The following is a 24,637-nucleotide window of genomic DNA, read 5'->3' as shown; positions in this document are numbered from 1 at the left end:
ATACCTATTTACACCATTTCCATGTGCTCAAAGCTATTCAACTCACCACCATCACCAAAGCTCACAAGGGTTTATACTTAGAACCACAATGGAGAAAACAACATAACAAAACTCTTAGGCCTTGTTTGGTTTTGGGGGTGATATTGTTGTCGACGACGGAAGTCTCAGTACCACCCCGTTTGCTTCTAGCGTTCAATGCAGGTGAGGGAGGAAGTGCAGAGAAAGTGGAGTGGGTTTAGGCTCTTCTCCAAGATGAAGAGAAAGTAGGGATCATCAGAGCGAGTGGCACATCACAGCTAGGAAGTTACCCTTATGCCCTTGCTTTTCTCCTCTCCATTCCAGGACAAACCACTGTCCCTTGCATGCATGCCACATCAAAGCGTGAGATTCCTGACTTGGCTCAGGAATCGTTTGACCATTGAAGGTTGTGAATGCAGTGGGTGAGGAGTAGGTGTGCATTAAGTTGGTTGTTCAGTATATAAGACCATGCATGGCTGTTTCACTGATCAAAGAAACCGAAGCTTGTCCTCATATGTATTGAGTTCTACTAGGGTTGGAGAGATTAATAAGACATCAGAGTGTGTGGTAGGGGTTCACTAACGTTGTGTTTGGTTCATCTCAGGTGCTTGGGTGATCTCAGATGAGCATATGGCTTTGCTTCAATGATGCTTAATCGATTATGGCTGAAAAAGCACTGGCCACATAATTGATTATGTGTTAAAACTCAAGACATAATCGATTATCTGAAGCATTCATAAATGGTGATAATCGATTATGGCTTTTGATAATCGATTAAGCCTGTTTTTTGCCTGGTTCAATAATCGGTTATGCTTGATTTTTTTGGATAATCGATTATCTTTTGTTTGTAACTAATGGGATAATCGATTGTGTTCTAATTTTTTGTGAGCTTTGTGAAATTTTCTGGATTGCTTAATTTGCTTAATTTTTAGGCACTCTTCTGGTGTGTTCTTCATCCCTATTGTTCTCTCTATTGTGTTGTTCTTTAGTGCTTTTTTAATTTTTCGTGTTAACTTTTTGTTTTTAATTTTTGTTTTATATTTATGTTTGGATGATTATTGTTTTGTAATATAATTTGTTTAGGGTTTAGTTTAGTTAATTAGGTTAATGAGTTAGTAAATTAATGTTGTTTCTAATTTCTTTATTTGATTTTTTTTAATATTTGTAGATAGTTATTATTTTTTTAACATTTAAGAAAAATATTTATTTGTATAAAATTAATGATTTACAGAATGGAAATAGAAATTTGTAAAGTTTAGGTTTTTTTATATTTAACATAAATTATTAATGTTATAATTAAAACAATTAAAAAAATGTTGTAGTAATTAAAGAAAACTGAAAAAGTTTAGATAAATATTGTTTATATTTTTAATAATAAATGTACATAGTTATTTTTTTTAACATTTAATTGTTTATAAGAGAATAAATTTATTTAAAATGAATATTTGTATTTTGTAGGGTTATTTTTTATTTTACATAAATTATTGATGTTAGAATTAAATGTTATAAAAATTGTTATAGTAATTTAAAAAGGCAGAAAAAGTTTAGAGAAGAAATTTGAATTTGTAATAATAAATGTAGATAATTATTAGTTTTTAAAAATTAAATTGTTTATAAGAAATAGTTTTTTATTTGTAAATAATAGTTTTACAGAATGGAAATAAAATTTGATAATGTTTAGTTAATATTTTTTTAGATTTGACATAAATTATTAATGTTATCATTAAAAACATTAAAAAAGAATGTTTTAATAATTTTTGTTATAAGAAAAAAATTTATTTATTTAAAATGACAAGTGAAAATAGAAATTTGTAATTTATAGGGTTTTTTTTATGTGACATAAATTGTTAATGTTATAATTAAAAACTTTATAAAAAATGTTGTATTAATTAAAAAAAATCAGTAAAACTTTTGAGAAGAAATCTGATATTTTAATAATAAATGTAGAAAGTAATTATTTATTTAAAATTGAATTGTTTATAAAAAAATATTTAAAAAAAATTATTTTTGACAGAATGGAATTCAAAATTTATAATGTTTAGGGTTTCATTTTTGTAGATTTAACATAATTTATTAATGTTTTAATTAAAAACATTATAAAAATGTTGTAGTAATTAAGAAAAGCAGTAAAAGTTTAGAGTAAAAATATGATTTTGACTTTTATTTTTTTAAATTTGAATTCTTTTTAAAAAATGAATTTTTTATTTATAAATAAAATTTTGACAGAATGGAAAAAATAATTTCTAATGTTTAGGGTTTTTTTAATTTTATTTGACATAAATGGTTAATGTTATAATTAAAAACATTATACAATGATATAGTAATTAAAATAAATAGTAAAAATTTAGACATAAATGAAATAGAATTTTTAAATTTTTAGGTTTTTTTTATAAATTTGACATAAATATCTTAAATTTGAATATATAGTTATATTTGTTATGATAGTTCATTAATTTTAGGTTATTGTTTATTTTGTTTGTTTATATTAGTTTGATTAAATTATGTGATTGAAAAATATAATATATGTATATATTTATATAATTTTTGTTATATTATAAAAATTAAATGATATAGTAATTTATAATAAAATTTTCATTAAAATTAATTAAAAATACGTTTTAGGGTCACTGTATTGGTGTACTTTTACACCGAAACGGTAACCGTGTTCGGTATGAATTTAGAAAGACATTATGACGAGGCAGAGATGGTACACTTTGATGAAACAGGTACAATTTATGACGATCTTGTTGCGGCGAACATGAATTTAATTTCACAAATCGAAGAACAAATAAAAAATAATAATGAAGGTGCATTAGTCATGATCCTTTGTATGATTGCTTTTGGATTGAATTTGTTACGCACGGTGCCTACTAGAAGCAACTGTATGAGTGAGTCCCAACCACAAAAAGAGCGTCGCAAACAAGAATTGATGGAGTACTTGGTTCACAGTGAACAATCTCGTGATATTATTCGCATGGGACCGGAAGTTTTCATTAAATTATGTGAACGAATACGGGCAACTGGACTTGTTAAAGATGCATATCGATCAACCGTGTAAGAACAAGGAGCTCTGCACATTATTGGGCATAATGTGAAGAATCGAAGTGTGTCATTCTTTTTCCATCGGTCTGGAGAAACAATTTCCCGTCACTTTCATAATGTTTTGACTGCAATTTTAAGGTTGGAGGGGGAATTCTTAATTCAACCAAATGGAACGGTTGTAGAACCACACATCCTTCAGAACAATCGATTTTCCCCCTACTTTAAGGTTTGTTGATGATAACATTACTTGAAATTATGTCTAATGTCTTATTTATTTTGTGTTCAATTAAAGTTATGAAATTTTGTTTACATTAGGATTGTTTAGGGGCCATAGATGGGAGTCATGTACGTGTTAAGGTTGCACATTCTGATGCACCTTGTTTTCGAGGGAGAAAAGATTGGCCAACCCAAAACATATTCGTAGGTTCTGACTTTGACATGAAGTTCACATATGTCCTAGCCGGTTGGGAAGGAACTGCCTCCGATTCAAGGATATTGAAAGATGCTTTGGTACGAGACGATCCTTTGGTTATTCCAGAAGGTTAGTTATAGGGGATTGGGTGTGCAGAAGAATTAAAAGGTTGTAGTACTATATACTAACCCAACTTTCCACAATCTTTGTAGGAAAATACTATCTTGGTGATGTAGGTTTTTTGTTAAAACGAAATATAATAACACCTTATCGTGGGGTGAGATACCATTTGAAAAAATATTCGCGAAGGGGCCACAAAATGCAAAAGAGTTGTTTAATCATCGACATTCGTCACTTAGAAATGTAATTGAGAAAACTTTTGGGGTGCTCAAAAAACGTTTTCCAATTATAGCCAGTGGGACTGAGCCACATTATGATGTGGATAATATGACACAAATTGTTTTAGCTTGTTGTATTCTACATAACTTTCTACGCGGGGTCGGCAATGATGAGTCTCTGCTTGAAGAGGTAGATAATGAATTGTTACAAGAAGATGTCCAACCAAGCACCACCCAGAACATGACTATAGGCTAGGGTGTCATATTAGGGACACTATAGCAAACAAAATGTGGCAAGATTATGTAAACAATTAATTTCATGAAATAATATACTTTGTCCTATTTTTCAATGTTTGTCATCCTAACTTTATTTAAGTTAATTAGATGGATCACGGGAAAAATGTTGCTTCAAATTCATCAGGTTCTTATCGAGAGTTCACGAAGTGGACGGCGGAGATGGACCTAATTTTGCTCAATGCAATGATTGATGAGGTACGAAAATGGTGTACAATTGATGGTAGCTTGACCACTCAAGGATACACCAACATAGTTATGGCTTTAAATGAGGCTGGTTTATCGGGTATTAAGAAAAATCATGTGAAGAACCTCCAGAAAAGCCTCAAGGACAGGTGGAGGGAAGTCCATGATTTGTTTGGTGGATTGAGTGGTTTCGCATGGAACCAGACCACCAAATTTTTTGAAGCCGAGGACGAAGTTTGGAGTGAGCTGATTAAGGTACAATGATAAGTATTTTTTATTTAACAAATACATTTGACTTCATATTTGGCATAAAATACTAATATGTGACATCTTTGTAGGTTAAACCATTTGCAGCGAAATGGCGTGTGAATCCCATTCGCCATTATGACCTCATGGAGGAGTTGTGGTCTAATGATAGAGCCACGGGAAGTCGGGTCAGGACAGCCCGTGACATCAATTCACCTCCTGACATGAGCAATTTCAGTGTCAACCTTGGGGACAATAATATGGATTATATTCCCGAGCAACCGAACTATGAGGAGGCAGATGACTACGTCCCACAATCACCTGCTCCTCAATTCCAATCTAGTGACAGTCCTTCAGACACACCGTCAAACACTCCTTCTATGTCATCTGTTGGCTCTGCGGGCACATCCTCATCTCGAGGATCAAAGAGAAAAGGCCCTACTATGGACGACATTGATGAACATTTTGCAATGTTGAATACTAATCTTCAACAATGCGTGTCATCAATGAAGGATGGAAATGAAAATGCCTCTCAGTTGGTGAATATTGCTCGTGCACAGGCAACGACAACTCAAGATATAGCTGCCGAAATTAGACGAAGAAACGACCTATATGTTGAGCATGTACACCACCATCGACGCCATGCCACATACCAGTACTCAGAGTCTGATATTTGGGCAATGCTCGTGGAGCTTAACATTCAAGATGAACAACTCATGGATCAATGCTACAAGTTTTTATGTGACCATCCCGGAAGAGTTAAGCAACTATTTGGGATGCCATATGAGCGTCACATAACAAAGTTGTTTGGATTTATGACTAGGCGTTGATTTCATATCTCTACGTAAGCGTTACCTTTAATTATTGGATATGTAATATTTGACTGTGTTTGTTTATTTTTGGACATGTAATATTTTGCTTTGTGAACTTGTACTATTGGATATGAAAAGACCTACCATTATGTTTATGATATTATGTTAACTTCTGTTTAGTTATTTACTGTAGTAATTGCATTATACATGACATCATCATCCCAGAAACGTAACAGAACCCATAAGGGTAAATCTTCAGCATAAGATGTTGTCGTTCCTCCTCAGCCAGCAACGAGGATTGAACAAGTTCTTGATTATTCAAGATACTTTAGTACAAGACGTCAAATGGTGGTGTTTGAAAAAAAGTTTCACGCAAGACCTGTATTACCACCAAAAGTTATGCATACTCCATTGTTTGCTGCTCCAGGATTTGAATTCCAAAATGTTCTGAATTGGCAAGGTTTACAACCTTTCTTTGGAATTAATCTTCCGTATTATGAGGACTTGGTAAGAGTATTTTATACAAATGTAAAAATCACACCTGTTGGTCACCTTGCCATTGAGATTTGCGGAAGGATGATACACATTAAAGAAATGTATTGGATGACCATTGCTCATCTACAGTATGACGGTCTTAGGTTAACCCCTGGGACAATCCCTGAGGAACTGAATTTTGATCAAGCACTGACATTATCGTCCATGATTCGTAAAGATGTTGAAGGTGAAAATCTCAGAGTCTAAAAATGAATGACCGAGTGCATATCTTGTGCCCTCGTGGAAGCAACTTTGCACAACTACTGAATGAAGATATTATCATGTTGTGGTTAATAAAAAATAATGTACTCATTAATTGGCCTCATTACATCATGCAACACATCATCAAATGTCGGGATAACAAGATGCCTCTCCCATATGCAAATTTGATAACGAGGATCTTGCAAGTGTATGGCTTCGACTTGTTGAATGAACAAACAATAATGCTAGGCTGGAATCATTACTTTGGGAAAAAAAAGTATGACAAAATTAAATATATTCCAGGTCAATGGCGTAAGGAAACTTGGTAGGCCTCACCATGCACACGAAGAAGATGATGAAGAGGATGAATTGCCAGCACAAGATGTTGAAGGTGGTCAACTTGAGGCGGCAATCCCCAATCAAACCGAATTGTTAACCCAAATTTTGTCCGGGATACGAAACATGAATACCCGCATTGACAGGGTTGATCAAAGGATAGACCGAGTTAAGGATACTCTGAATGACATTCGACGTCATCAAGGCCATTGATCGTGTTATCATTATGTTATTGTCATTGTTATTTTTATTTCTAATTTTCATGTTGAACATTAATGAATTGTTATTGTTATTTTTTACGTTGACCATTGACAAATTGTTATTTAATATTAAGGTTTTATGCTACTTTTCATGCTACTTATTTACATAATCATATTGTTTTGAATGCAACTTTTTTACCATTTTATTTCTATTATGCATAAATCCTATTTGTGTTCCTAAACCCTAATACGAAACTTCGACAACATTGGTTAAGTGCCATTCAATGTCTGCGTATCAGAACACGTCGTCATCTAGTTGTACTGGTTGTAGTGTGCAAATACGTGGTACTTTTACCCATGCTACTGGGAGCATAAGTGCCTTCGTTGCTCCTATTTGTGATTGTGGACAGTTTTTTGTTTTGAGAATAACGACAACAGAAAAAAATGTTGGAAAATTTTTTTGGGGTTGTCCCAACTACAAGGTAAAATTTATTCAATTAGGTTTGATACAAACTTAAGAATGCTATTTTATACTTATTCATTGTTCAATTTTATTGTTTTCTTGAAAACAAATTAGAAGTGGCATGGTTCTAGGTTGTAATTTTTTCAAATGGTGCATTGAAGACGTTGCCGATGAAAAAGATGCAATTATTATCATACAACGGAATAAGATATGTCTTCTAGAAAACCGTTTGAAGATCTCCACAAGAAGGATTAAAATGTTATTACTGGGGATGTCTTTTCTTTTTCTAATTAATATTATTATGTTCTTCATTTTTACATAATTTCAAAATTACAAACAAATTAGCATGTTTTTATATCTCTTTCCGGATTAAATGTAATGACTTTTATATTATATATTTTGACAACTACTTAATATTCATGTTATATTCTAAATATCTATTTTCTTTTTAAAATATATTCATTTTGCTATTCATAATAATGAAAATCATTATTAAAATTAATTTGATATATATTTGTATATATATAACATAACATAATTTAAAAATTCATATATAATATTAAAATTATGTAAATAAATTCAATTAAGTAAAAAATAAAATAAAAATAAATAAATGTTAAATAATCAAATTATACTTAAATTTAATAATTCATGATTTCTTTCAATTTTACATTTTTTTATTTATAAATGAAGCTTAAAATTATTTTAATTAACTAAAATATGAAAAATGATTCATCATTATTTATTCTTCTTTTATATACAAGGGTAAATTTGTAATCTTACAAAAAATTTACTATTCAAAATAATTTATAATATTCTTACAACCATCACATCACCCACAAATTTCAATAAACTTTTCTCATACATCTGTTCTAACATACCCCAATCCAAACAACCTCAACTTTCGTCACACTTCCACTCCCCCCTCACCCTCTAATCCAATGGGAGAGTGAGAGTGTGAGAAGAAAGTGTGAAAAAAGTGGGTATGTTAGAGTGGATGTGTGAAGAAAGTTGATTGAGATACGTGATTGATGTGATGGTTGTAAGGGTATTTTATATTATTTTGAATAGTGTAAATTGTAAGATTACAAATTTACCCTTATATATAAAAAAAGAATAAATAATTATTAATTTTGTGCATATTTTAATTAATTAAAATAATTTAAAGTTTCATTTATAAATAAAAGAAAAAAAAATATAAAATTCAAAGAAATAATTAAATATAATTTTAAATGTAAGTATAATTTTATTATTTTTCACTTTATTAATTTAAATTAATTTTGTTACTTAAGTTAATTTATTTAGATAATTTTAATATTATTTATGATTCTTTAAATTATGTTATGTTATATACAAAATTATTATTAATATTATTGTATGAAGGGCACTATGGTCTTTTCATCTCATTTCACTCTTCTTTCTCTTCAATTATGAGAAGATCCTAAATATCCTCAACTTTCCACTCACTCTCTCCCTCAATATCCCCCTCTCATAGAAGCAAATAAGGGTGACACCCATTCACCTCCACCCTCAACCTCCATCTCCCCCAAAAGCAAACATACCCTTAACAAAGGAGGAACCAACTTTCAAATAAAAGATGGGTAAGCCCCTGTTTGGATTGGGGGGTGGCACTGTAGCCGCAGACGGATGTAGGGTGCCACCCCCGTTTGGATCCAGTCATTGTGGAGGGTGTGGGTGAGGGTGAGTTGAAAGTTGGGCCAAATGAGAGAGCTTTCAGAAGTGAAAAGAAAGGAGAGGGTGAGGGAGTGAGTGCCACGTAGGATAAGAGAAAAGTCATGTGTGCCCTTCACTTGGACGTATCTGGCCATGCATGAGGAAGTATTTTGTTTGAAGCTTTTCAGCAAAAGCATGCATGCACATCAGCAACAAGCACATGAGATTCCTCACCATTGTTCAGGAATCTCTTTGACCAAGTTCAAAGCTCAATGAATGCATGGTAAGTTGGTGAGAGAGTGGATGAGCGTAATAAAAGCTTCAACAACAATATATATGTCCTAACCAACCTCACAAAGCAGAGACAATTCACTTGTTCACAAAGCACAGACCTAGAGAGCTTGGAGGGTCGTGAGTAAGGATAGTGGTAGGAGAGTGCGGTTGGTTCTCGGTTTGTGACCTGAGGTGAGTTTCAGTGAATTTAGTTTCGTTCTTAACCGATTATGAGTGAAAATGAACGTCTGCCATAATCGATTATGTGGGAAAAAATAGTTGATAATCGATTATGCTCATGACATAATCAATTATCTGTAAAAAAAATTGGTGGGATAATCGGTTATGGTGTTTTTTGAACTTAAAGCATAATCGATTATGTGGTATAAACTTGTGGATAATCGATTATGTGGTAATTTACACAAAGGTGATAATCGATTATGTTTCTTAATTTTCCAGATTTTTGGATTTCTATTTTTTGAACTAATTTTTGAATGATTTTTTTTTCAAGCACACTTGGATAAATCTTAGTTGCATTGCATTGTGTTGTGGTTTTGTTCTGCTTTCTTGAGGTATGTGTGTTTTTTTTTTAATTGTGTTTGGATGTTTAGTTTTATTTTGAATTTAATTTGTTTTAATTATTTTAAAGTACTTGTTAATTAGTTTATAATTTTAGATGTGAATGTTTAGGAAACTTGATTATCTAAAATTGTATACTATTAATGTAAAAATTTGCTGAAATTTGAATATGTTATTTTTGTGATATGAATTGAATTGAATTTATTATAGATTGAAATTAGAGATTTATTATTTTAAAATGCCTTTATTAAAAAGATTACAAAAATTGTTGAAGTAATTTAAAAACGGAAAAACTAAATATACAGAAGATTTTTTTAACATTTAACAATGTTAATAAATAAATTTATGAATGTATACATATTAATTTTATTTTTTTTAACTTTGAACCTGTTAAGAAATAAATTTTTTTATTTAAATTTACATAATAGATTATTTTTTAGAAATTATTATTTTTACAGAATGTAAATATAACTTTTTAATGTTATTTTTTAAAACAAATATTGTATTAATAAAAAAAACAGAAAAAGATTACATAATAAATTAGAATTTGTAATAATATGTGTACATAGTTACTATTTTTTAAACATTTAATTATTTATAAAAAAAATATTTATTTATTTGAAATGATTATTTTTACTTAATGGAAATAGAAATTTTGAATGCTATATTTTATAATTTTGGACATTTTACATATACATACCATAAAATACATATAATTTATTTGTCATAGTTTACCTAAATTGTTAATGTTATTATGAAAAAATTAAAACAAATATTGTAGTAATTAAAAAGAACAGAAAAAGATTACATAATAAATTCGATTTTTAATAATATATGTAGATATTTAATATTTTTTTAACATTTAATGTTTTATAAAAAAATCATTTATTTATTTGAAATTATTATTTTTACAGAATGTAAATATAAATTTTAATGTTATTTTTTAAAACAAATATTGTATTAATTAAAAAAACAGAAAAAAATTACATAATAAATTAGAATTTGTAATAATATGTGTATATAGTTACTATTTTTTGAACATTTAATTCTTTATAAAGAAATATATTTATTTATTTGAAATGATTATTTTTACTTAATGGAAATAGAAATTTTGAATGCTATATTTTATATTTTTGGATATTTTACATACACATACCATAAAATACATATAATTTATTTGTCATAGTTTACATAAAAAATATTTATTTGAAAATTATTATTTTTATAGAATGAAAATACAAATTTTGAATGTTATATTTATAATTTTTTTTCATTTTACCTAGACATACCATAATGTTGTGAACTATTTGCATTATAGATGGCATCCCAGAAACGCCACAAAACCCGTAAGGGTAAAGAGCCAGTAGAAGGTCATGCCGTTAATCCTCCACCAGCAACGAGGATTGAAGAAATATTTGATTATTCAAGATACTTTACTTCAAAATGGCAAATGATGGTGTTTGAAAATATGTTTCATGGAAGACCAGTCATAACTCCGAAAGCAATGCATTCTCCTTTTTTTTGCTGCACCAGGGTTTGAATTTCAAAAGCTTCTAAACTTCCAGCACTTACAAACTTTCCTTGGAATGAAACTTCCCTATTATGAGGAATTGGTGCGAGTGTTTTATACAAATCTGAAGATCACACCTCGTGGTGAACTTGCCATTGAGATTTGTGGCAAGCGGATACACATCAATGAAATGGATTGGATGAATATTGCTGATTTGAGGTATGGCGGTGTTAAGTTAACACTTAGGACGATCCCAGAGGACTGTAATTTTGATCGAGCCTTATCATTATCGTCCATGCTTTGTGAAGATGTTCAGGGACAAAATGGCAGAAATGTCAGTAGTCTAACAATGAATGACCGACTACTACATTACACATGAGTGCATATGTTGTGCCCTTGTGGAAGCAACTTCGCACAAGTATTAAATGAAGATATTTTCATGCTCTGGTGCATAAAAAATAACATAATGATTAATTGGCCACATTACATCATGCAACACATGATGAAATGTCGGGATAACAACATGTCGCTGCCCTATGCAATTTTGATAACACGCATCTTGCAGGTGTATGGCTTCGACTTGGAAAATGAACAAGCGGTAATGCTTGGATGAAATCATTATTTCGCCAAAAAGAGTATGACCAAATTAAATATATTCCAGGTCAATGGTGTATGACAACTTGGTAGGCCTCAAGTGGAGGACGAAGGAGATGATGAAGAGGATCAATTGCCGGAACAACAGCTTCAAGGTGCTCAACCTCAACCCGCAATCCCCAGTCAAACTGAAATGTTAACCCAAATTTGGACGGGGATGCAAGACATGAAAGAAAGCATGAGGAACGTTAACATTCGTTTTGACAGGCTTGATGAAAGGATGAAGCGGAATGATCAAAGGATGGACAGAATGGAGGATACTCTGAATCAGATTCATCGTCATCAAGGCCATTGATTGTCTTTTGGCATTATGTTATTGTGATTTATTTTAATTCTATTTTTCATGTTGAACATTATTATTGATATTTTTGTTGTTTTTGTTATTTTTCACCTTCAACAGAATAAGATATGCCTTCTAGAAACACGTTTGAAGGTTTCCACAAGAAATGTTAAAATGTTATTACTGGGGATGTTTTTTCTTTTTCTAATTAACATTATTATGTTTTTAAGTTTTGTATAATTTCAAATTAAGATGTATTTATCTCTCTCTACATCAAATGTAATGAATTTAATAATATTAAATTTATCAACAAACAAAAATTTAACTAATACAAATTTTTTCAATTAATAAAATTAAAAATGAAGAAATCATATTTCATTTCTATATTCTATTTTTTAATTAATTTCAATTTTATATTATTTTTTAAGTTATAATTGAAACTTACAATTATTTTAATTATCAAAATTATGTACAAAATTAATAATCATTTTATTTTTATTTTTTTACACACATGGACAAAAGTGTACTTTATTATTATATATAACATAATGTAATAGAAATTAAATAATATAATACTAATTATTTTAATTAACTTAAATTTCCTTTAAACTAATTAATATTTCATTTATTTATTTATATATAAGGGTAATTTTGTAATCTTACCATTTACACTATTCAAAATATATTAAAATACTCTCACAACTATCACATCATTCACACTTTCCAATAAACTTTCTTCACACACATCCCTCAATCCAAACACCCTCAACTTTCTCTACACTTTCTTCACACTTCCGCTCACTCACACCCTCAACTTTCCACTCACCCAAAACCCCTAATCCAAACAAAGCATAAAAATTATGGAGGTGCAATGAACAATTATGGGGTGCAGGAAGAACAAATATTTAAGGTATAAATAGGCTTGTCAGAATGGGCCCAATAACTTTGATTTTTCTCTTTATTAACAAAGGTGTAGGAAGAAAACATGACCATGTACAAAGTAAGGATGTTTCTTCCTAAATACTTTTATTCTTTTTCATTTTGGAATGGATCATCTGGAAAAACTTTGGATTCTTTAATCCATAAAGGATTTTTTTTTTAAAACAATATATTCTAAATTATAGAATCTAGAAAGTATTTTTATATTACAGAATTTAAAAGGTATTTTTAGATTATAGAATCAGAAAATATTTTTTTAAACAAAAAATATTATGAATAGTAAAATAAAAAATACAGTATAGATTCTATACTTCGGGAGGTATAAATAGAAAAAAAAAATACTTTTTCAGATTGTAAAATCTGTAATATATTTTTTAAGGATAAAATGGTTTTACCTATAGGATGTTAGGAAAATTTATGAGGTGCAGGAAGAAACAACCACAAAATAATAGGCTAAATTTTGGATTGAGTGATATAAGTTTTTTTTAATTATACAATTTGAAAGTTAAAATTGGGTGTTGTTATCTTGAATAACACATGAAATAAATTTTCAAATTAATAATTCAAAAATACATTGTAAATATAAAATGTGACAGGAAATTGAATATGGATAACAATTTTTGCATGGCTTAAGCTTCTCAAATGGGAAAAAAAATAATATTAAACAATTTCTCACGTCTCGCATGGCAGCAAAAAAGAGAACCTTCTTTTTTAACCTAATCTACAATATTCATAGTAATTTATTATTCAATCTTCTAAGTTGGCCAATGGGCATTTATGGAAACTTAAGGTTTGAAATAAGTTAAGGATTAATGTGATGGTAATTAAAATTGATTATGATTCTCTATTATTTTTTTTTTACTTTCTCCATTTGATAGGTACAACTTCAACTCTATTTAATTAGATGTAGAATATTTCTTTGATATTTTTGGACACTCCTCTTAAATGGCGTGTTGGTGTTCGATACTCGTATCAGACACCAACACTTGTATGACACCTATAGGACACGTATCCGTGAAGTGTCCAATTCAAAAAGTAGTTGTTAGATTTATGACAATTCTAGCACAGTTCTAACACAATTTTAAAAAGAGAAAATACATTAATTTTCTAAAATTCAAATTTTATTGTATAAATTGTTATTATGATTATAAGAATAAGAAACAAATCTTTGTGAACCAGTCATGAAAAAATCTTTCTGTTCCAAAAAATAATCTGGAACATACTTGTGTACATAAATCTTTATTGTCAATTTATATAATTCATAATTATATAATATATAGATTTGTGTCCCCGTATTCTATATTTTAGAGATTTTACGTATCTCCGTGTCCGTATCATATCAGTGTCCGTGTCTGCGCTACATAGAGAATGAGTGAACATGTAACTTTTGAATTAGTTCATACTAAGTTTTTATTTCTAAATTATTCAATTTAGAAAGAAGTATCCAATGAATGTTAGAAAAATATTTTGGTTGTGTATGCGCCAAGTTAGTCCACTGCAATTATGGATTAGGAAGGACAACAAGTCTATTGCAAGTTTGATTATACAATTTCTTATTTTAAAAAAATCATAATCATCTCTTCTTTATCCTCATCAATGAAAAAAGTGACTGAAAATATCCTAAATAAGACTGGCTTAATATAAAAAAAAGTATGATAATAGTTATTTAAATATAGTATTCATAAATTATTAAAAAATTTCAGAATCGTAAACAGTACTCCTATACATAAGACTTATTTAAGGCAAATTGCTCCTTTTATCCAATTATTTTGAACATGCACTCAATTTTTAAAATTCCAGAATTAAAAAATATAATTTAAAAATAAAAATCTATAATAGATTTTTGAGTGTTTCAAAAATTAAATTAAATTAAAAAATCAAAATCTCATTATAAAGAGACAAATTTAAAATACAAATAATATATTCCAAAAAAAAAATCCAAAAATATTATAGTAATAGAATTCTAGAAAAAAAAAAATTCATTATTCAGAACAATTTTCTAAAAAGTCTAATCTGAAAAAGTAATTCAGAAATCTAAATAAAAAATGTATTCCAAAAAATCAAAATCCAAAATACATTTGACTTAGACTCCATTTCTATTTAAAAATTAAAAAAAAAACATTTTAATCATTTCAGATTCAGATGATAGGGTGCAAGTTGAGACTGCGGAAACAATTGGCCTTATTTAAATCTATTTACTTTTTCTCATTCCCATAACAGAATTTTCTTTTTTCTTTCGTCAATACATAATTTATAGATAAAAAAATAAAATGAACAAAAAAAATCCTAATTTAAAGTTATCCCAATTTGGTTTATTTGATCATCTAGAAAATAGCGCTTAAAAATAAATATATTACGAAAAATTGCATCACCGTAGAGAAAGAGAGAGAGGGAGCCAGAAGGTTCTAGTTTGAAAATCCACGTGCCCTTCTCTGAGTGTGGCGTCTATACCATATAAATTGGACCCTTTATTACAAAGTTTGATGTCATAGGATGTTTTGTTCTTCCTCCTTCTTCTTCTTCTCACCCTCTATTCAATTCTCATCATATTCCTCAGGTAACCACATCTCATTATGTTTTATTCTTTTTGTGCATTCAATGTTTTCACTGCAATAACTTGAAGTTTTGATATCCCTTTTGTTTATTCTTTATGAACCCACATTTCTTCTTCTCTATAGGTGACAACGATTTCATCATCTTAAATTATGAGACTTGCAAATTTATTTTGATTGCTTTTTAAATTCATGTTTTTTCAATCTTGTTGAGGAGATATGAACACTGTATGGTACTATAGGTGTAATGTTATTGTCCAAGTTATTGGATGAACTTTTTGATTGCTCATTGTATGTGATTTTTGTTTTGGATTTTTCTTTTGTGAAGATTAGATTAGATACAGAAGATGCAGAAGGGTAGAGAAGTTCGAGATGATATTTTTGAACCAGGAGGGTTTGGAGATTTTGGTGGCTTTGGATTTCAGGGAAAAATGATGCCAAGTCTTTTTGGAGGTAGGGATCCATTTGATGATCCCTTCTTCAGTGACCCGTTTGATAGCTTGTTTGGTTCAAATTCTGCATCAAGAGCAATGCAGAAGCCAAACAGAGAAAAAGGAATAGTTATAGAAGAGTTAGACTCTGATGATGATGAGGTAGCTGATAATTGCCCTCAACAAGGAGACAAAGATTTTGATAAGAAGAAATCTAGATCAACCCTGGAACCATCGGTTGAGCATCCAGAGGATGATGTTAGTGGTATGTTCTCTTTGTATTCTTGTCATATTTTATTTTATTAATGTTAGGTGTTTTAAGGTTCAAATATTGTGAAAGTTGGTGCTATATTTTATATGACATCGTGAAAAATAGTCCACATTTTGATCAATATGACCACAAATATGACTGTGTTGTTTGTCACAAAACCTTGATTTTGCACTGAAATTGTGGTTGTGAACAGCTTTTTAAAGCTTTGGATATTTTCATTAACTCAGCTTGTTGTTTCATACCTGGTCCTATCACAAGGTAAAGGAGGAGGGTTATGTTTTCAATGTCTCAAGTAAAAATTCATCAATGTATTTAAAATTTGATTTTTGACTGAATCAAGTATGGTTAGTAATTCATATAGTTCTTATCAGCAGGATAAGACTGTTGTTGTTTTTGACAAACATTTTTTTATTTGCTTTTCTCATATATTACCGTTTTGCTTGATTCCTTGCAGAGAGGAAGAACAGTGATGTAACATACAAGAATGACCATTACATGGCTGAACCTTCGAAGGCTCAAAAATTTTCTTTTCAGACTAGCAGAGTAACATATGGTGGAATAAATGGTGCATATTATACCTCTACTAGAACCAGAAGGATGGGGGCTAATGGGGTATGGGATTTTCTGTTCACTTGTTAGGACTATTATTACCATTGGTAGTTTTATTTACTTTGATGCTATCTTTGTGAATCAGGTGGTAATGGAGGAGAACAAAGAAGCGGATTCAACAACAGGCCAAGCAACACATAGGGTTAGCAGAGGAATCCATGACAAGGTGTGTGCATATATGTGATTGATGTAAGAATGCTCCTCTTGTGTAAATTGCAACTAATGTCAATGTTAAGGTAGACAAATAGGTAGTAAAACATATTATGTGTGAAGTGAACTTGAAGGAGACTCATAATTGTTATATTGCCTTTTCTTCTATCAAGAGGAAAACAAAATCTCCCTTCAGAAAAGAGAATGTTATTATAGTTTGGTCTTTGTTCACTTCTTTAACTTCCGTTTTAATATGGAAGGAAATGTAGAATTTATTGTTAAGCTTGTTTATCCTCTATGTACATGTAGGGTCATTCAGTTTTAAGGAAGCTTGACTCAGATGGTAAGGTTGATACAACCCAGACAATGCACAATCTTAATGAAGGTTTGTTCATGGTTTTTATGTGATTATTAGTTTGCAATATCGAAAGTTGTAGATTGTTTTTCTTCCTTTCAATATTGATGTATCTCTTTGATTCCTCAGATGAGCTTGTAGGATTTGAAGAAGCATGGAAAGGAAATAACATGGCACAATTGCCTGGATTTGATGTACATAGGAGAGGGGGTAAGATTTCATTTGTTTCCTAAATATTCTGCTTGATCTATGCTCTATCTAGTTTATTTTGGTGAGTTAATGTTTTGGTGAAGTAAAATTTTCCATTTTTTTTACTTGTTTTGGTACGGTTTTATGTGATCTCTCCCACAACTATGAAAATATTTGGTCTCCTACTTTGTGGGATCTTTAAGGTAATAATAACTTGAAGCCTGACCTCCTCAAGTAACGAGGATGTTTCCTATATTTGAACTCATGATTTCTAGATAACATGGCAACAAACCAACAACCTTAGTATTCCACATATACCCCTTTTGAGCCAAAATATTTATGGATTGTTCTTGTGACTGCTGTTTTCATAGTTTGCAGACGTATATTGCACTAGTTGTTTGCCACAAAAATATTCTTAAATTTTTCAACAATTTGGGCAATCAAGAGCATCAAGACATTACAATGTTAATGATATATCATGTTTTATAACCAGACTACATATTTGAGGACGAAGTTCATGTTAAAGCATGCTAATCTGAACAAGTTGTGTGCTTTATGTTTTGATCAATTCCACATTTAACTATGCTACTATTCTTTTGCATGACTATAAATGGGGTGTGCTTATGTGACTTATACTTATTGATTACAGATAATATTAATCTTTTTTCTACATGTATAGAATCATTGTTTCATCACAAGACAACTGATTTCCAACATGATTTATGTAAATAGAAAGTGTCTGAATATTAGAGCATGATGATGTTGTAGATTCTAGCAATGGCAATCAGAACAGAAACCAGGCTTGGCCACAAGCTTATTTGGAGCCATCAAGAAGAGAGAGAGAGTTTCCATCAAACTATGAGGCAGGAAACAATTCAGGGGGAAGAACAAAGAAAATTGTTAGAATCAATATTGAGTGAATGGTAGGATTTGGTAGTGGATTTTGCTTCCCATTCTGTTTGTAACACAGAATTGAGGTGTGCTTTAGTCTTGATTAAGAGCATTGTAACTTTGTTACTTTGTTTGGTATTCAACCTTCTCGTGTAATAATAAATTGTAACCATTTGTCAATATTGAGATTACATGTTAAACATATTAAAATAATACATTAAGCATGCATTTTTTTTGTATCACCATATAAACAATGTAAAATAATGGTTAATTTAAGACCCGCATGAGTACGTGGGTTATTACTCATCTTCTCATCTTTTTCGTTATCTTGGCATAATTGAGAGATGATTGAGAGGTTACTTATTGATAGAAGAGGGCCAAGCACATCTAACCATGGAAGCCAAAGCCTAACACTAGACCATGAAGAGCGTCTAGACCATGATGAGCGTCTAGCTAGAAGGATGGAGCGTCTAGGACGTGAAGAGGAAAGGTTGCCCATGGAGCGTCTAGGAGGAGACCTAGACCGTCTAGGACCTATCACAAGGTCAATGGCTAAGCATATTCAAGCCCAATTGAATGAAGTCACGGATGGAAGAGAGAAAGCTTTGTACATGTTGCATAAAGACCCATTAGGGGTGCTTAGTAATTAGAGTAGTGTAGAAAGCATATTTGAGTGAAACATTCTAGAAACTCTCAAGGTGTGGCCGGTCATGAGCACATGGCACATGGCTTTGTGAATTGCATTTAATTTGGTTTTCATTTCATTAGACATTAGCTTAAAACTTACGGCCAATTAGTTTATAAATAGGGAGGCCTACACCTTGTATTTGCAAGTTTATTGTGAGTAAAGTTATGCTGCCATTTTGTGCCAAGCTTTGCTTCTCCCTAGAATTCTAGGCTCTAAACTTCATCTCCTTCACCTCTCCTTGGGTTGGCCGAACCTCCCTAGCTTCATACACATCATGCACCTTCAAGATCAACACCACTCTTAGGAGGATCTTGCTCACACACCTTCATAGCTTCCGCACCACTTTTTCTTACATGATTCAAGAAGACCTTCATGAAATGCCATCATTTGGTATCAGAGCTATGGTTCTTCAAGATGAGTTGCTTTAGGTCTTTCATTTTTAGTTCTTCTTTACTTTCATGTTGTTCATCTTATTTTCCATAATTGTCTTGCTGTTTTTTACATTTTAATTGTTTTGGTGTGCTTTGTGGAAGATCCAACCGAAGCACTTTTGTTCAATTGATCTTGAACAAGTTCTTGTGCAAATTGTGATAGGATTCCATACACCTTTGAGTTGCTATTTTGTTTTAGGCTTTTGAGTCTTTATTGCTTTCTTATTTGGTTCATATTATGAGTCTTTAATTTTTGAATCTTATATGTTTTGTCAAGTCATGTTCATCCACAATGTCAACAATTCTTAGTAGTCCTTTATTTGGCTTGATTGTTTCTTGATTTTGGGTATCTTTAATTGCTTTGAATATGCTATTCTTTGATCTTTTGGTGCCTTTTTAATTTTAGTTTGAGTTCATATTGTGTTTAGATCCTACACAATTCTATTTCACAAATTTCCATTGTGTCTAAACTTTGGTATCTTGCTGTTTTTGTTTCCAGTTTCCAGAATCCTCTGTTTCAGATTTTCTGTGCTGACTGTTTTGATCCAGAAAAATATTTTCACTCATAGGAAAATTTTGATTCTCTGGAATTTGCAAGTTTTAAGTGTTATAGAAAGGACAAAAAAAGAATTAGTCCAAAAGAATCAACAAAAAAAAATGATAAATCTTTTAAAATCTGTGTGCAAATCTGAGACGCTACAGCTGGCGTAACTGAACACCAAAATTGCAAAATTTATTAAAAAAAATTGGTACATGCGTTTTGAGTGATTCCAAAGTCAGAATTTAGCTAAGATCTTGAATATCTTGCATATCAAATTTCAGAATCATATCTTAAAAACACAACTCAACATAAATTGGGGAAAACACGTTTCTGGCCCACAACATTTTCCAGTGGTGCTGTTTTTTTTATTTGGTCATCTAATTCTAGTGCCATTCTTAGGATTCTTTTGTGTGCCTACCTTTATTTTGGTACCTTTTATTTGCTTGCTTAATATTTCTTGGACCTCTTTCTAGTTGTCATAATCTAACTCCTATTGGTGGTACTGTTTTTTTTCAATTAAATTGTTTCTTGCTTTTGTTCTTTGACCTCTAATTTGGTGCTGGAATTTATTTCTCCTTTGGTGCTTAATTGAATGGAAACTTGACTTGGGTAAGGTCTAGTATTTTGATAGGTGCTGGAATTAGAGAATTAAAACCTTGATTCTAAGGGGAAACAAAGCCAAGGCCGAAACAAGCATTCTTGAAAAACACTACAAACACTTGGAGGATCAACAAGCAAAGACAACAAGGAAGTGGAAACTTGACTTGGGTAAGGTCTAGTATTTTGATAGGTGCTGGAATTGGAGAATTAAAACCTTGATTCTAAGGGGAAACAAAGCCAAGGCCGAAACAAGCATTCTTGAAAAACACTACAAACACTTGAAGGATCAACAAGCAAAGACAACAAGGAAGTGCACTTAGCAAAAAGAGGATCAACAGAGGGAGTTTTTCTTAACTTCCTTACAACTTAATTTGTGTTAATTACCTTTTAATTACGTTTTAGACGGTGAGTGTGTCTTCAAGGGCTCAAAGTGTCCAAGAAGCCTCACCTAGGGCCGACTAGTATAGAATTCTTAATTAGCAATTGTTAATTGTTTGTAATTGTCTCTCTTTTTGCTTAGTAGTGATGCTTTGCATGCTTATTTTTTGTGTAAACCGACTAGCTTTGTTAAATTAGTAGCATACATTTGTTTTCTTTTTGCATTTGTTTTCTCAACTTACTTGTGTTCTAAGTGCTTTACTAAGAGAAAGTTTTGTGTAAAGGCATTGAGGGGATAGTTTTTGGCAAGGAAAAGGCTTGGTACTTAAGTAGTCCTTTGTGACTCACCTCCCTTACCTGGAAAACTACCTTCTTTAACTTTCCTAAACTTTCTCAAGGTCAAACACCTATATACACAAAGTTTTAGCCATGTCTTCTTCTTCTCACTCTCCAAAGTCTATTGAAAGTGAAGTTAAATATTTGAAAACTCTTTTGAAAGAAGTATCACAAGCGGTACAATTGATTTCTTTTAGACAATTGGAGAATGAGAACAAAATCAATGAAATGGCTAAAGCTCAAGAAGAGAAATCACAGCACAAAAATAAAAAAAAACTCATACTCATGCATCTAGGAGTAATGAGTCTCTAGGGAAGGGAAGCCTTAGAATTAATGACTACTACCAACCACCCCCTAGAAGGAATAGGCAAAGGGAGCAAGAGGTGCCAAGGGAAACTAGAGTAGACCTACCTCATTTTCATGGCAAGGAAAATGTAGAAATCTATCTAGATTGGGAGATGAAGGTAGAACAACTCTTTGCTTGCTATAGGGTAAGTGAGGAACGTAAAGTACCCTTAGCCGCCCTTAGCTTCCAAGGGAACGCCATGTATTGGTGGACCTCTCTCGAAAGAGAAAGACGTCTTCACAGGGAACCTCCCATTACATATTGGAATGATCTTAGGGGAGCCTAAGACGCCAACACATACCTTCCTACTACCATAGGGAGTTGATGGACAAGCTCCAAAGACTCCAACAAAAAAACATGAGTGTGGAAGAGTATAGACAAAAAATGGAGCTCTACATGAGAGCCTCCATTAGAGAAGAGGAGGATACCACAATAGCTAGGTTCCTTAGTGGCCTATCACTTGAGATAAGAGATAGAGTGGAGCTCTTACCTTACCAAGACTTGAATGATTTGGTTCAACTTTGCATTAAAGTTGAGCAACAAATTTTACGCAAAACATCAAGTCAAAAGGTGAGCCCTTACTCTAACTTTTATCCCAAGAAAGAGTTTAGAAGGGAGGGTAGTACATCAAAAGAAAAACCAAAAGAACCTACCAAACCTTTTACCAAACCTCCACCCAACCCATCCGAGCTCGAGATGTCAAGTGTTTCAAGTGCTACCCAACCCATCCGAGCTCGAGATGTCAAGTGTTTCAAGTGCTATGGTAGAGGGCATGTGCAAGCACAATGTCCAAACCAAAGGACTTTGTTTCTTAAGGGTGTAGACGAGTACACTAGTGGCGAGGATGAGCCTAGTGAGAGAGAAGAGGGGGGAGAGGATGAGAGGGTAGCTCCACTAGAGGGAGAATTGCTTATGATTAGGAGAACCCTCAACAATCACCCTAGCACATCCATTGAATAGCACATCCATTGAAACACAAAGAGAGAACATATATTTCATACGTTTTCGCGGTCGAATACATTTTGAATTTGATAAATGCATTGCTTGTGAAGTATGTGTTCGTGTCTGTCCTATAGATCTACCCATTGTTGATTGGAACACAAGATGCAATGTCTTAGAAAACATATGCTCTCTCATTGTGGATAGTGGATCTAGTTGCAATTGTTGTAGTGTTAGGATGGTGGAGAAGCTTAAGCTACAAGTAGTTCCTCACCCAAAACCTTATAAACTTCAATGGTTTAATGAACTACATGTAGACAAGCAAGTGGAAATCAAGTTTTCCATAGGGAATTACAAAGATAAGGTTTTATGTGATGTAGTACCTATGGAAGCTTGTCATATTTTATTAGGGAGACCATGGCAATTTGATAAGAAAACCTTGCATGATGGTCTCACTAACGAAATTTCCTTCACCCACAAGTATAAAAAGTTTGTACTTAGTCTTTTACCAATTCTCAAGTGGTAAAAGACCAAATACAAATGAAGCAAAAGAGGGATGAGGAAAACAAAAAAAAAAGAGCGCTAGAAAAAGAGAAAATCCTTAGGGATAGGAAGGCGTGGGAGAAGAGTGTTCCTTCCTACAACAAGAAAAGCCTCTTGAAAACGTTTTGAAAACTTGCTTCTTGTTGAACAACCAAGCCTTATCTTATGTAAAGGAGCACTTACATGCACTGCCACAAGTAGTGAATTTATGAATTTACCTCCTCAAATAGAAAATCTTTTAAGTGATTTTGAAGATCTATTCTCCCATGAGGGGCCCATTGGGCTTCCTCCTCTTAGGGGGATAGAACATCAAATTGACTTCATTCCGGGGGCAAGCCTACCAAATAGGTCGGCTTATAGAACCAACCCCGAGGAAACAAAGGAGATAGAGTCACAAGTTCAAGACTTGTTGGAGAAGGGTTGGGTTCAAAAGAGTCTAAGCCCTTGTGCTGTACCTGTCTTGTTGGTGCCCAAAAAGGATGGAAAATGGCGCATGAGTTGTGATTGTCGAGCAATCAACAACATCACCTATAGGCATCCAATCCCAAGGCTTGACGATATGCTTGATGAATTGCATGGGTCAATTCTATTCTTCAAAATTGACCTTAAAAGTGGATATCACCAAATTCGAATCAAGGAGGGTGATGAGTGGAAAACCGCTTTTAAGACCAAATTTGGATTATATGAGTGGTTGGTGATGCCCTTTGGGCTTACTAATGCCCCAAGTACATTCATGAGGCTTATGAATCACACCTTGAGGGATTGTATAGATAAATATGTAGTAGTTTATTTTGATGATATCTTAGTATATAGTAAAACCCTAGAAGACCATCTAAGTCACCTTAGGGAAGTTCTTCTAGTGCTTAGGAAAAATAGTCGGATAAGTGTACCTTTTGTGTAGATAGTGTAGTTTTCTTAGGCTTCATAGTAAACAAAAAGGGGGTGCATGTAGATCGCGAGAAAATCAAAGCCATCCGCGAGTGGCCAACTCCACAAAATGTAAGTGATGTAAGAAGTTTTCATGGGTTAGCTAACTTCTATAGAAGGTTTGTGCCTAATTTTTCTAGTCTAGCTTCTCCTTTGAATGAACTTGTTAAAAAAGATGTTGCATTTTGTTGGAATGAAAAGCATGAGCAAGCCTTTGAAAGGCTAAAAGCTCAACTCACCAATGTATCCATTCTATCTCTCCCAAATTTTTCCAAAATTTTTTGAGATAGAGTGTGATGCATCGGGGGTAGGCATAGGTGCGGTTTTGTAGCAAGGTGGACACCCCATTGCTTATTTTAGTGAAAAACTCCATGGTGCCACCCTCAACTACCCCACCTATGACAAAGAGCTCTATGCTCTTGTGTGAGCTCTAAAGACTTGGGAACACTACCTTGTGTCCAAAGAATTT

General features: G+C 32.1%; 1 protein-coding gene across 5 annotated transcripts; it reads left to right on the top strand.

The window, feature by feature from the left end:
- The first annotated feature begins 15,410 nt into the window (after nt 1-15,410).
- On the top strand, nt 15,411-18,619 carry LOC137819343 (myeloid leukemia factor). 5 transcript variants are annotated; one of them, XR_016516423.1, is made up of 7 exons: nt 15,411-15,548; nt 15,872-16,239; nt 16,700-16,810; nt 16,940-17,020; nt 17,314-17,389; nt 17,489-17,569; nt 18,317-18,619. XR_016516423.1 is itself a non-coding variant. In XM_068623153.2 (7 exons), exons 2-7 carry the CDS (start codon nt 15,891-15,893, stop codon nt 18,466-18,468), a joined length of 897 nt encoding a protein of 298 aa, XP_068479254.1. In that variant the 5' UTR covers nt 15,411-15,548; nt 15,872-15,890; the 3' UTR covers nt 18,469-18,619. The 5 variants fall into 5 exon arrangements, 3 of the variants coding, with proteins under 3 accessions (XP_068479254.1, XP_090152886.1, XP_068479255.1); XR_016516424.1 differs by having other exon boundaries at nt 16,940-17,043; XM_068623153.2 differs by having other exon boundaries at nt 16,700-16,857.
- Nucleotides 18,620-24,637: the final 6,018 nt, after the last annotated feature.

The sequence above is a fragment of the Phaseolus vulgaris genome, chromosome 10 (genome assembly GCF_051622355.1).
Source record: "Phaseolus vulgaris cultivar YP4 chromosome 10, ASM5162235v1, whole genome shotgun sequence".
NCBI lineage: Eukaryota > Viridiplantae > Streptophyta > Magnoliopsida > Fabales > Fabaceae > Phaseolus > Phaseolus vulgaris.
The sequence above is the reverse complement of the archived record's forward strand: the minus strand, read 5'-3'. Positions and strand labels throughout refer to the sequence as shown.

Excerpts from the sequence above, each read along its gene's own strand:
- LOC137819343 (XM_068623153.2), top strand. The coding sequence starts at position 15,891 with ATGCAGAAGGGTAGAGAAGTTCGAGATGATATTTTTGAACCAGGAGGG. Across the intron at positions 16,240-16,699 it reads TCCAGAGGATGATGTTAGTG|AGAGGAAGAACAGTGATGTA; the intron begins GTATGTTCTCTT and ends GATTCCTTGCAG. Across the intron at positions 17,021-17,313 it reads GCAGAGGAATCCATGACAAG|GGTCATTCAGTTTTAAGGAA; the intron begins GTGTGTGCATAT and ends ATGTACATGTAG.